Source organism: Pinus tabuliformis, chromosome Q, assembly GCF_031772625.1.
Source record: "Pinus tabuliformis cultivar Carrire ecotype Pingquan chromosome Q, CPIR1, whole genome shotgun sequence".
Lineage (NCBI taxonomy): Eukaryota > Viridiplantae > Streptophyta > Pinopsida > Pinales > Pinaceae > Pinus > Pinus tabuliformis.
The window spans coordinates 1,068,162,584-1,068,175,795 of NC_142296.1; the positions used below are offsets into that span (position 1 = coordinate 1,068,162,584).

Consider the following 13,212-nt stretch of genomic DNA (forward strand, 5'->3'; position numbering starts at 1 on the left):
TTCATATGGTCATAAAACCCTTTTTTGACCTTTTCATTTAAAAATTATCCAAAAAAGATAAGTAAAATCAAATAAAATAAAAAAATCTAAAAATAATAGTTAAAATTGATTGATATTCACCCATCGAAAGTAATGAAATGTTGTTGAAATTTATTTAAATCCCAAGGCACCCAATGTGATTCATGAGATCTTTTCATAACAACCATCATCACTTTTAGCCATAAGGAGAGGAGCCAAACCACACACTCAAGAAACAACGAAAGCCCTCCCAAGGAGGAGGACAAGGAGTCCATTTTTCTCCAAGAACTTCTACAAGGGTGTTTTATTTATTGTTTTTATTAGAATGGTACAATCATTTCATTCATAATCTAGTTTCTATTCATGAGTTGTTCTTTTTTTATTTTGTTCTTTACTTTTCTCACGAAGAATGCAAACATTAGAGAGGAAGAGAAAGATAAAATTAGGTTTTCTATTTTGGTTTTCCATTATTTGTCTGTTATCTAGCTAAACTACTAGATATTTAGATTTGCTAACCCTTGTTGCGAATTTTACACAATAGGTTGTCTCTTTAAAAGGTCCATACATGTTGATAAAATATTTGTGAGCATTGATTCCTCAGTCAATGACCAGGATGTTGTTTACGCCTAAGAAAATTAATTAATAAAATGTTAAGCATAGAATCTTGATGGAGAAAAGTGAAAGGAACATTCGAGAGTGCATAATCGAGCAAAATCACAAGACAAATAGAGAAAAGGGGAGAAGAATAAGTGGACTGACAAGAATATTGTGACAACAACAAAAGAAGCCATCTCTTCAATAAAAGAATGTAAAACTTGTGAGAAAAATTGACAAGGCTGAGGAATATCATTAGAAATTACACCATGAGAGACACCCCAAGCACTTTTAGAAGAGAAAGATGAACAAGGTTTTTGATAACTGTAGATGATGATGAGTGTCACCTACCCAAACCCAATGTTGTATCATTTTTTCTCCTTTGGATCCATTGATAATACTATAAATCCAACTTGGCAATGGAATGGTTCTTAGCAAGAGCTTTCCAATGCATGTAACTTTTCTTGATTTGGAGTTACATGCACAAAATCATGGCCTTCAAATCTTATTTGATGGTTCACACATACTCTTTATCTTCATGCCCTTTTCACCTTTATTTTTAAATTTGCTCATGAGCATAATTACTTAGCTTGTTATAACGATACTTTGAAACACTTACTAAGCTATTATCAAAGTAGTGATATTCACATTATTATTATTATTATTATTATGTTTATTACACAAAACCTCTTTTCAATAGGAAATTCTTTGATATGGGGTCCTTTAGGAAATAGAGGTTGCAATTGCTAGAGATGAAGTTGGGATGAGAGAAAATATTATGTTAACAAAGAGTGTGGGACCTAAATAGATTGTCGAGGTACATTAAATGTCTTAATTTCAAGTATCTATATACTTTCCATTGAATATGACTTGTAGAATTTATGTTCACCATTAAAGATAGACATAGTGTTTGATGTTCAAGATATATACCTATGTGATGAATGCAGGTTGTGAGTCATTGGACTCATTTTCTTGTTAAAATAGTTCATTAGAATGAAAAGGCACCACTGATAGGTCCGATGGACAGGTTGCGTGAATGAATTGTCATAAAATATGAGGCAGTTCAAGTGGTTATTGAAGTTATGTTAAGATTGTAGGTTGGACTTTAAATATTTAACAATTGACTAAATCGTTCCCATTCTTGGGGTTCATTGGAGTTGGAAAAATAAAACTTGTAAAGGCTCTTGCAATCGAATTGTTTGATGATGAGAATCAACTAGTCCAAATTGAGCACAACTAGATGGAAATGAATCAATGCTCCAAGGGAATAACTATCAATTACCTTGCAAATACATTGTAGATTGGCTTGACATTTTTTTTGTGTATCTTGTTGATATTTATGGATTGTAGGCTCAATTATGATATAGTATTAATATTCACAATATCTTAAAATACATAGGTAAGTATGTCTAAGAATGATTTTTAAAATGAAAGGTGAGTATTAAGTTAAATTTGGAATTTATTTTTTAGAAATATAAACTCTATTTTCAGTAATATGTTACACAACATTCTAATATAAACTTATGGGATTTATTATAATGTTAATGTATATATTTGAAGTGACAAAGTTTAGGGTCCTTTTACGTGGAGGTCACTTATTCAACTAAATTTAAAAATATTTCTATATGTTATGAAGAGCTTGTAGAGATATTTTTTATGGAGTTAGAATGAGGTTAGGTGGACTTCATCTGCAGAAAAAAATGGAAATTGATGGTTATGAAAAAATAGTGAAAAGATAAAATAACATAATTAAAATTTTGAGCTTAGACACTCTTGTGTTTGTCATGTTTATTTGTAACAAAAAAATAATACAAATGTGATAACTATGTAGCATTGGCGCACAAGCTATGTAGCATTGTAATTTCCTAGTTTCATGGAGAGTTGAGATGTTCATGGAAAATTGAGATCTTCATCGAGAGCTGAGATATTTCCTTAAACCAATCCCTTGAATGGCACATAATCCTTATTTATGAGATCTTGATAGTTATTGTCTCCATGATATGATGAAATAGTTCTCAAATGAAGAATTATTTAAATTGATTTTGGAGAGGGAAGAATTGGCTTGGATTCAGTAGCCCTTCATAAAGAAGAGCAAGCAAGTTGTAGGCTTTCTCAAGTTGTAGGTTTTCTTTGTAAAGGAGAGAAAGCAGGTTGTAGGCTCCCATGAATTCATTTTTCCTTTGAAAAGGAGAGAAAGAAATTTGTAGGCTTGCTCGTAGATTCATTAGCCCTTTGTAAAGGAGAGAAAGCAAGTTGTAAGCTTACTTGTGAATTTTAACCCTTTTTGTCAAAAGAAGAAACACTTTTTTAAAGGAGAATCAATAAGGTTGGTTTGTAGATTGAAGTGGACCAAGGAATGTCACCCATGTAGAACTCCGTTATCAATTGGCCAAGTACTGTCTTTATTTCTTACAATTTTTTAATATTTTATTTATGTAAATGTGTTGAGACACTGTTTGAATAAATTTGAATTAGTAATGAATCTTTAAGTACTAATTTCACATCAATGTTTAATAACAATGTATATTTCCATATCATAGATGAAGCGTTTTACCATTATCAGTGGAATCTTTTTAAGTGGAAAGTTCTTGCTTATCTTTATCTTGTTGCACCTTATAAGATATTTCAATAATTTGATTTGATATTTGAATACTAGTTTAAGGTTTAATAATGTGTAATATAGATTATTTTTTATTTTATTTTTTCATTTTATTTAACAATAAAGCAATTTCTATATAGTGAGAGAGGAACTTATAGAGAGTTTGTCATTCTAATTTAATTTCACAATTTAATAATGAAAGTTGGTGTTGGCCAAGTTTGACCGCATGTATAATTTTCTTTAAATCATTATGGAATCCACCAAAACATAATTTGAATAGATTGTGAAGAGTATATTAATTGAATAGTTCTTTATATTGACTTAAAACCTTTAGATTTTATTTTTGATAATATGATATAAACTTGTTGTAGATGGTAATTTAGATTGAATAACCTATCATAATCATAGAAAATGAAAGTTTTCAAAAAATAATTTTTTATATAGATTTAAAATCTTTGGATTTTATCTTTGATAATATAATATAAACCTCTAATAAATAGTAATTTGGATTGAATAAACTATTATAACTATAGCAAATGTAAGTTTCTTTATATGAAATCTTTCCTCTTATTTTTTAATATTTTGCTATAAACATAAATAACACAACACATTAAATGCTACTTTTGTTTTACTTTAAGTAATTAGGCCGATAGGCCTTCCTTTGAAAGGGACTTTCGTCGTCCCTTTGTTCCTCATGCTGACACGTGGCATCGGATTCCGAATGGCACAACCGGGAGTTTTTCAGTCTCGTGCTGACAGGTGGCGTCAGAATAGAGCGGGACAGTTCTGCGAGGGAGTGGCGTCAAAATAGAGCGGGACAGTTCTGCGAGGGAGTGGCGTCGTGTATTCATGGATATTTATGTTCTGCGAGGGACTGGCGGCGTCGTGTTAACTTCGTGCAGTTATCTTCCGCAGCTTATGCATTCTTAAGTTCCAGTAGTAACTGTTCTGCGGTTCCTTCTTGCATCAAACTACCGGCAGCGATCAATCTCACAGAGTATACCACTGTTCAAACTGACAGAGGAGCCTGGTTTAACAATCTCACGAACGGGTCTCGGAGCTGGAAATCGTGAGCCGGAGCTGTTGTTTAGAAAACGTCAACACAACATCATTTCTTCCAGGTGAGGTCATCGTCTCTCTTTTCATCCACTTTCAGCGTGTATGCATATTCTGAAAAAATAACACAAGAAAATACTGTATGAGAACTTACATATAAGTCTGAATCTCTACAGCAAAACCATGGTCGTGAGAAGACCCTCTTCCAATCCCAGGCAACCTCTTCACTGCAAATTCCTCACCGCTCCGCATCGAACCCTTCTACACAACCCCTGCTTCTCCCTTTCCAATAATATTTTCCTCTTTCAAACACTCGAAGACATCTTCACAGGGGAAGCCCACCCTCTGGAATGCTGTTAGGGCTGATCTGTGCAAGTTCCCAGATACAGCCCACACAATCCAGGGTTCCCACTCTGGTACTAGCGATGTTGACAGTTTTGGTGTTATCCCTTATAAACACTTTCAACTTTGTGGCTGCTAAGTGATGCCCTTAATTGCTGGTACATATGAGATAGGATTTTGGCATATATCAATAATCTGTTGTCTCCCTTTTCTTTTTATTGTTTGAAAAATGGCGTTCCAGGGAATTCTATTTAAGGCTTCGATTCAGAAATGTTTTACCATATCTTGTAACACAATGTGAATATTCTCATTTAGAGTCTCTATTCTCCATATTGCTTTTGTTGCAAACTGTAAGTGATTTTTTCGGATTCATTTATTTCTATTTTGCGCTACTCAGAAATTTCATGGCCTATTTTCTAATCCAGAAAATTTGCATCCATAATTTACAATTTATATGTCGGCGGTTGGGCGGCCTTCATGCTGCTGCACCAACAGGTGATCGATCCCTTTCCCTGTGCCTTTCTTTCGTGACCGAACTGAACTGTGTTCCAATTTATTTTGGGTGGCGTTCTTTCATTTTACTGCGGCTTCAGTGCCTGATCGATCCCTCTCTCTATACCTCTCTATCGTGACGGAATTGAAGTGTATTTCAATTTCAGTTTGGAGTTAATACAATAGCCCTTACGTGACTGTTGTAATTGAAAAATCAGCATAAGAAAAGAGCTGGCCAAGCAAATCAAACTTATCCTAAATTTGTTAAACAAATATTAAGTACTTTACTCATTTCCTTCAAGGAAGCAATGTTGGGATGCTATAAACATTCCTTCCCTGGCCAGATTCATCATTTCATATGTCATATATAACAGATACAAAAGTAGATAGGTAACACTAACATTCCTAATAACGCCAGCAATAGTTGTGATTCTTATACACTATATTATAATTTATACCTAGAAATAAGGCTGCACCATTGCTTCATTTAAGCACTCAATGGTTGAAGGGAAATTACATTAGAAATGTTTAAAGGTAAGCAATCCATCACTTGGATGGCACGGAATGATTGAGGGTTTATGACTAATTGTTAACTCTTCAAAGCACTGCTTTGCTCACATATCAACAGTCAAGAGTGTGCCAGGAAGAGATACCTGCAATTTTTGTAAAAGCATTTTAGTGAAATGGAGAAATTGATATGTCAGAACAAACTTGTTAAAAATAGAAGGCGCAATAGATGGAAAACAATATGTATGTGGTATATATACCTTTTAAGTTTTCCCCAAGTTTGAAAGGAGATAAGTCCTTTGTAGGGGCAACTACTGCACCTGAATGCATCCCCGAGTCGACACTAACAAAATCAAGACATCCATTATATCAGAAAAATGAGCAAATATTATATTACATTTTGATTCCTAAAGTATGTGACCTTGTTCACAGTTTGGAATATAAAATAGGGTACCTGTAATATAGTATACCTTCTCCTTGTAAGTACTTCTCTTTAACCAATCTTCTTCTGTTTCTTTTGTCTGCTGTGTTCTGTCATGGCAAGAATGTATTTTGTCTTCTCCTTGGAAGGAATTTGTATCTTACTCATATTACCAGTCGCTTTTCTTTTGTTTCATGCATGTAATTTTGGTTGTATTTTTTTCATTAGGAGAGATACAAGTTGTGATACAGAGGAAGTTATGCACATTACATAATGTACTCTTTCTTCTCCTTGTGAGGGATTTTTGTCGCGTCTGTTTATTGTTTTTTATTAGTAGTGATAAAAATTGTCATTGCCCATTGCTAAATCATAGAACAGTCTTCTGCTCTTTCTTCTCTCTGTTGTTCCATTGTTCCAATGATGTGCACTTTTTTTTATCATTATAAGGAATTTATATCTTACTATTTCGCTTCATGTATATCTTATATCTCACCTACTCTTTCTTATCATTGTAAGGAAGTTATTTCTTACCATAATTTATACCAATCTCTTGTTTCGCTTCTTGTATCATATTTTGTTATAATTCATTCTTATTAGAAGAGGCACAAGTCGTGATAGGGAGGAAGCTATGCACATGTAATTTGCCAAGGGACTTTCTGGTGCTTAAAAATTAAATTGCCACATATCTCCGCTAGTTTGTCATGAGCGTATTAGCTGTTAATTTGTTAATGTTTAGTTTCATGGCACTTTTAATGAGAATTATAGAGTAGACAATTTTGCATCAAGTACTCTGCTCTTCTTTCAAGAAACAAATATGTAGCTTCACCCAACCAGCTTTATACATACATACACACACCTAGAACAGGTATAATGATGATGGTTCCCTAGCTAGGATCAACTCCACTGCATTACTGGCATGTACATAATTAACGTTTAACTCATCATTGCTACCAAATTATACCTAAATTTATTACTAGGTCAACTCATCCCATGCAAATTCCAATATTATCCCTTGTTGGGTAAGCCATGTGCAACACCATTGGCGTATCACTACTACCCATGGAGTTCATGATTGGGTTCAAAATAGGTATATGATGCCAGCCTCCCTAAAGTGAATATGGTAAAGTGTGAACATACAGAGTTTACCTCTGAAAATTGGAAGGCAGGGACTGTAACACCTGCTGTGTCAGCCCTATTGTTAAGCACTCACCCCTAAATTCCTCTGTGGTGAACACGTCTCCCACATGAACATCTACTGGTTTCCAAGGAGAACACAGTCCGTAGTAGGGGCAAGTTCTCATGATCTATCTATTTATTGGGCTGAGGCTCCTCCCTATTTCTCTTCAACATATGTCATTCTACTCCGAATTCTGCATGTGTGGTGCGTAAGAAACTGACATACTAACAATTCCACACCTAAGGATAGGTAGGAGGTGAGGTCATACTAACAATTCCACACCTAAGGATAGGTAGGAGGTGAGGTCATTCAAAGCCCTTCCTTTCAGGTCATGAAATTACATGGGTTGGTAAGGCTAAAATTATATTGAAACTGCCCACATTCTTTCCCATTTCACATCATACTCCATTTCCCTCTTTTTAACTTTGTACAAAAAGAAAATGGGAATTGAATTACTCCTCTTTTCCAGATCGCTGCATTTAGGTGGGTTGGTCAGGCTGCAAATAAATAGAAACTGCCCATGATAGTCTGCAATCTGGCCACTGTTATGTGACTGATGGAATCTGATTGTTGGTATGGTCTGGCCGCTGTTTTCAGGGTCCTGTTTCTGACAAGAGGGAGGAGCCAGATAGCTCTTATTACAAACATGAGCTTGGCCCCAGATAGTTCTTCTATATGCCTGGACTGAAGGAATGTGTGAACTTTCAGATTCAATAGCTATACATGGTGTTTGAATAGCGTGTTCACTATATGCAATGCCTGCTATTCAACATCCCTAAAATGTGCAGAAATGCACAAGCACAGTGAGTACACCCGAATATAGCATATTAAAGAAAAAAAAATTGTGCATTGTTCACATGATACTTAATATATCATAAATTATTACAAAGCCATATGGAGTCCAGTCAGCCTTTTAGAAGGGTCTGGAAAGGGTAAATTAAGTGAGTGAAATACATGGCAAATGCCTCGATTGAACAACATCTCTTAATGTGTAGGATCAGTATTAGGATTGGCTGAGAAATGTTCCTATTTCATTGATGTTTTGCCGGTACTGTAAGACTATAAGCATTTTTGAGCCGCTTGAGGTGCTTCTAAATTCCAACAATATGTAGCTTTTCCCTGAATCAAATAACAAGCATTTTGTTAACGTGGATTACCTTGGGTGGTTAATATGAGAGGTTATTCTCCTCCCCGTGTAGGTTGTGCCCTTATTATTGTTTCACCATCAACAGTTAGCCTTCTTAGATTAGATTCCGCATTCATGTCACATCTTCTTTGACTAGAATTCTGTATTGTGGTGAAATTGATGAATTGCAGGTACTCCTATCACGGGAAAAAGAAACCTCTTGTTCTATTATGGAGACAACCTTGACACCGAATGCCATTCCTCTATTGCTGAATGGTTGCACCGAGATTCAACCACTACTTCAGATAATCGATGTAGGTTCCGTTACCTCATTGAAAACAACATCCTCGCACTTCCACATTACTCTATCTGATGGAGCACATCAACATAAGACTTTGCTACCATCCGCATATGGCCCACAAGTTGTCTCTGGAGACATCCAAATTGGCTCAATAATTCTGCTCAAAAAAGCAGCTTGCACAGTGCTCCAAAACTCCTCGTAAGGCCCACCATTTGAAATCACCCTCTTTTACTTTTTCCCGCCTAGCCGTTTTTTGCATCAAAAGAAGGAAAATGGAATCTTTATTAATTCATTTCTTACTTGTTTACATAAGGTCCATCCGAGTCGTTGAGCTTGAAGTTGTGAAGCGCTCAGCAGCGTTGATGAAGGACACATCGATGCTGCAACATGCACAGGCGGGTTCAGCCCAATTTAGCTCTTCGTCAGCTGAAGATACCTTGCCCTCTGTAGTTACTCCACCAACTACGGCAACAACTACAACAATTCCATTCACGGCACTCAACCCTTACCGAAAGTATTGGTCTATCCAAGGTAGAGCATCTGCGAAGACATCATTGAAGGCATACAACAATGTGCGAGGCTCAGGAAAAGTTTTCGGATTTGACCTTATCAACCGTGATAAGGAAGAGATCCACCTTTCTGCATTTGTTGAACTGGCCGAATCTCTTTACAATCTAATTCAGGTTGGGCAACTATACATTGTATCAAATGGCACAGTGAGAGAAGCAAATCCAAACTACAACCACCTCAAGAACAAATGGGAGATTTACTTGTCTGCTGCTTCCACTATCAATCCATGTCCTACAGATGATCCAACGTTTCCCTACCAGAGCTTTCACTTCAAGAATATTGCTGAAGTAAAAAATGCAACTCCAAATACAAATGTGGATGTCATTGGTGTTGTTACTTCCACGTCACCTGCATCAACAATTCGACGAAAAGATGGAAGTGAGACATTAAGGAAAACACTCATACTAAAGGACAGGTCGGGTTTTAGCATTGATGTAACATTATGGGGAGACCACTGTGACTATATCGGACAACATCTTTCTGAATTCTACTCTTTCGACAACCCACCAATTCTTGCAATCAAAGGAGGCCGCGTGTCTGAATTTAATGGCACCACAATAGGGACGATACCAACGAGCACTCTCACAATAAATCCACAGGTTGAAGAAACTCAGCAATTACATGCATGGTTCCGTGAAACCGGCTATAGCTCTTCTTCTCCATCTTTGAGTAGAAACTATGTTGTTGCTTTGAAACGTGCCCTGCCACGAAAGACGTTTCATGAAATTGCTGGCATGCAGCCCTCTGATAAAGCAATCTGGGTTTCAGTTCGAGCAACAATTACTGCTCTTCATATGGATGACTTCTACTTTCTAGCATGTCCACTAGATTTCAATGGAAAACAATGCATGAAGAAGGTTGTGGAGCATTCTAACAATCTTTGGCATTGTACAAAATGTAACGGTGACTTCCCAGAATGTGACTACCGTTACAAACTTAAAATTGAGCTACATGACCACACCGGGAATCTACAGAACGTCACAGTTTTCAATGATGCAGGGAACGAGCTCATGGGCATCACGGCAAAAGACCTGTTCCTACTTTCTATCGAACCAACTGATCTACAGGAAATTTGTGGCCGGATTTCAGGGCACCGCTTCCAGCTAACACTTTCCATTAAAACAGATTACTTCAACGGTGTTCAACGCTTGCAACCAATACTGATCAATTCAGAGGAAATTCAATATGCCTCTACATGCAAGGAAGCGCTCACTGACATTCAAGAACTGTCCGCTTCAAAACGACCTATTGTTCGCCGCCTTTGAACTTTTTCTTAGGGCTTCATCTACCACGCCTGTTTGTACATAAACAAACATTTCCACACAACTAATTGTCTCATCTTTGTAAATTACACACCCATGTTATTATGATGAAACCTGTAGTTTTCAGTGCAAATACTCTCTTCCAGTCATTCCAACATATGTATGTTTGCCATTTACATTTTACGTAATATAAATATCAACATTTGTAAAGAGTCACTACATATGTTTCTCGTTCGTTGTCTACATGCTACACATTGATCCCTTGCTTGCTAAGCTATTCATTTTATCGCTCAAACATGTCAAACAAAATTTTTTTGAAGAAAAGGGAACGAAATATTTTTAATCTTGTTTCTCTCCTCTCAATGATAGATACTGAAATAACATATGATTTCATAGCATTCCTAATTGCATGTTTTCCCTTCTACCTAATCTACCTATCTTCACCGATGTTGAACTAAAAAAAATTTAAATCTATGTTCAAAATATAATGTTCCAATTTCACAATGGATGTGCACCCAATAAAATGAGATACCAAACATGCACTACTTGTTTACGAAAACTAACAACTATTACTTGTACTTGTTTAGATATGCCACCAAACAATCAAATTGCGGCCAAAAACAAGCGGCGGCGTATTCTTTATGCACAACAAAAGGATCGAATAAATGCACGACGTCGACTACTTTATGAACAGCACAACAACCCTACTACTTCCTCTACATCCCTTCCCACCTCAAATGCTCTCCCACCTACACAAACCAACCCAGCACACGTTCATCATATCCAATATAACCCTCCCCTTAACGAAGAACACCGTCGCTTTCGAGAAAGGATTGATGGACTTTCTACCTTGCATGTTTGCACAACATGCAAGGAAGCATACCCAGGAATGAAAACAAAGCTCTTCCACAGTAGACTCTCTTGTTTTCGTTGTGCATCATCTAAATCTACCAATCATTTTTCTGAACTAAACAACATGGACCCTGGAGAACAACCTTGTGTCCTTCACCAATTAACCCAAGTTGAAGAAATGCTCATCGCACGTGTCAACCCCATTCTACAAGTCACTCATTCCCGTGGTGGTCAATATAAATATAGTGGCCATACAATTAGCTTCCCTCAAGATATCACCAGTATTGCCAAATACTTACCCCGGATGCTCTCTGACTTAGACATCCTCATTGTGAAAAGGAAAAATCCATCTGAAAAGGCTTACGAATTCTACGTTTGCAAATCACGTGTCCTTGCAGCCCTTGAATACAAAATAAAATATGACCCTTACTACCGTGATGTTCAATTGAATTCATCTGCAATTTCTACGCTGCCAGATCTCCCTACAGACATTTCTTCTCTTCTCCACAGTGTAACCACCTCCTCTTTTGAACCCCATCAAACCACTACTGATTCCACTTATAATCCTGATGATGTCATGCTACCTCCATTAGAAATCCAACCCTCTTCTTTCGTTCCAGTCCTCCCAAATTCATGTACTGAGCGTGACCACATTTGTAACTATTTGCACTCGACCCATTCAAGTTCAACAAGCTCTATCGATTGGCCTCCAATATCTCCAACCGCTATAAATGAATACAACACCATCGGCCTCCTTGCCATGGCATTCCCCACACTCTTCCCTACAGGCATCGCAATGATCATGCAACCAAGACTTACAAAAGTTGAAATGCATGAATATGCTTTGCACTTGCTTCACTACCATGATAACCGCTTTGGCCAACACCCAAGATTCCGCTACTATCTTTATAACATTCTAATGCGCCACCGTAGCCAAGCAACAGCCAGTGTTTTCGTGAAGAAGTACATTGAGAACAACTTGCCAACAACGGTATCAGACCTACGCCAGTGTCTTCATGACTCTCCGGATTCAAGATTGCCAGAGCAAATAATGAGGTTTGGGTCAGCTCTACGAGGAACACGGTCTTTCTGGAACAAACGCCGATCTGAGCTGACTGACATGATCACGCAAATAGGAAGCCCAACATTCTTCTTCACTCTCAGTGCAGCTGATACTAAATGGCATGACTTGCACACGATCATGCCCACCAGTGTTCCTTCCACTTCAGTCAACCCCTTCCAATGGAAAATCCAAAACATAATTAAAAACCCACATCTAACAGCCCAATATATGCATTGTAGATTTACAATTTTCCTTGAAGAAATCCTTCAAAAAGGCCTCCATGCAACCGACTACTGGTGCAGGTATTATTTAATATCCATATCCCTCTACATTAATTTTATACATTGCATATACATGTATTAACTAAATGTACCCTTCATGTTATATTCAGATACGAATGGCAACATAGAGGATCCGCACACATTCATGGCTTCCTCTGGCTACAAAATGCACCAGACATGGACACACTTGATTGGGACAATGCATTAGAAGTTGCTAATGCACAGAAATATTTCGACCACTACGTAACTGCTTGGAATCCACGTCAGGCAGAACACCGAACTATTCCGCTTCACCAGTCAACAATTCATAACCCGTGTCTCCTTGACACAGCAGCAATATTCGCATCCAATCAATTTGAAGACTACACAGAGCTTGTCAACTGCGTTCAACGTCATACAAAGTGTCATGAATCTTCCTGTCTTCGTAAGAAAGACAATGTGCTTAGCTGCCGATATGGAGTACCGTGGGAATTGAAGTCCACTTCTTCACTTTTCATTGATGATAAAGGTCATAAAACCTATGTCCCTGCTCGCAATGATGAAAGATTGAA

At 37.0% G+C, this 13,212-nt stretch overlaps 1 protein-coding gene across 1 annotated transcript; it reads left to right on the top strand.

Annotated features, from left to right (window-relative positions):
• Positions 1-2,039: 2,039 nt before the first annotated feature.
• On the top strand, positions 2,040-10,468 carry LOC149223208 (replication protein A 70 kDa DNA-binding subunit A-like). The gene is made up of 8 exons (XM_089387827.1): positions 2,040-2,046; positions 3,971-4,280; positions 7,915-8,009; positions 8,202-8,254; positions 8,524-8,831; positions 8,947-9,316; positions 9,464-10,018; positions 10,178-10,468. Exons 1-8 carry the CDS (start codon positions 2,040-2,042, stop codon positions 10,466-10,468), a joined length of 1,989 nt encoding a protein of 662 aa, XP_089243953.1.
• The last annotated feature ends 2,744 nt before the right edge of the window (positions 10,469-13,212 follow it).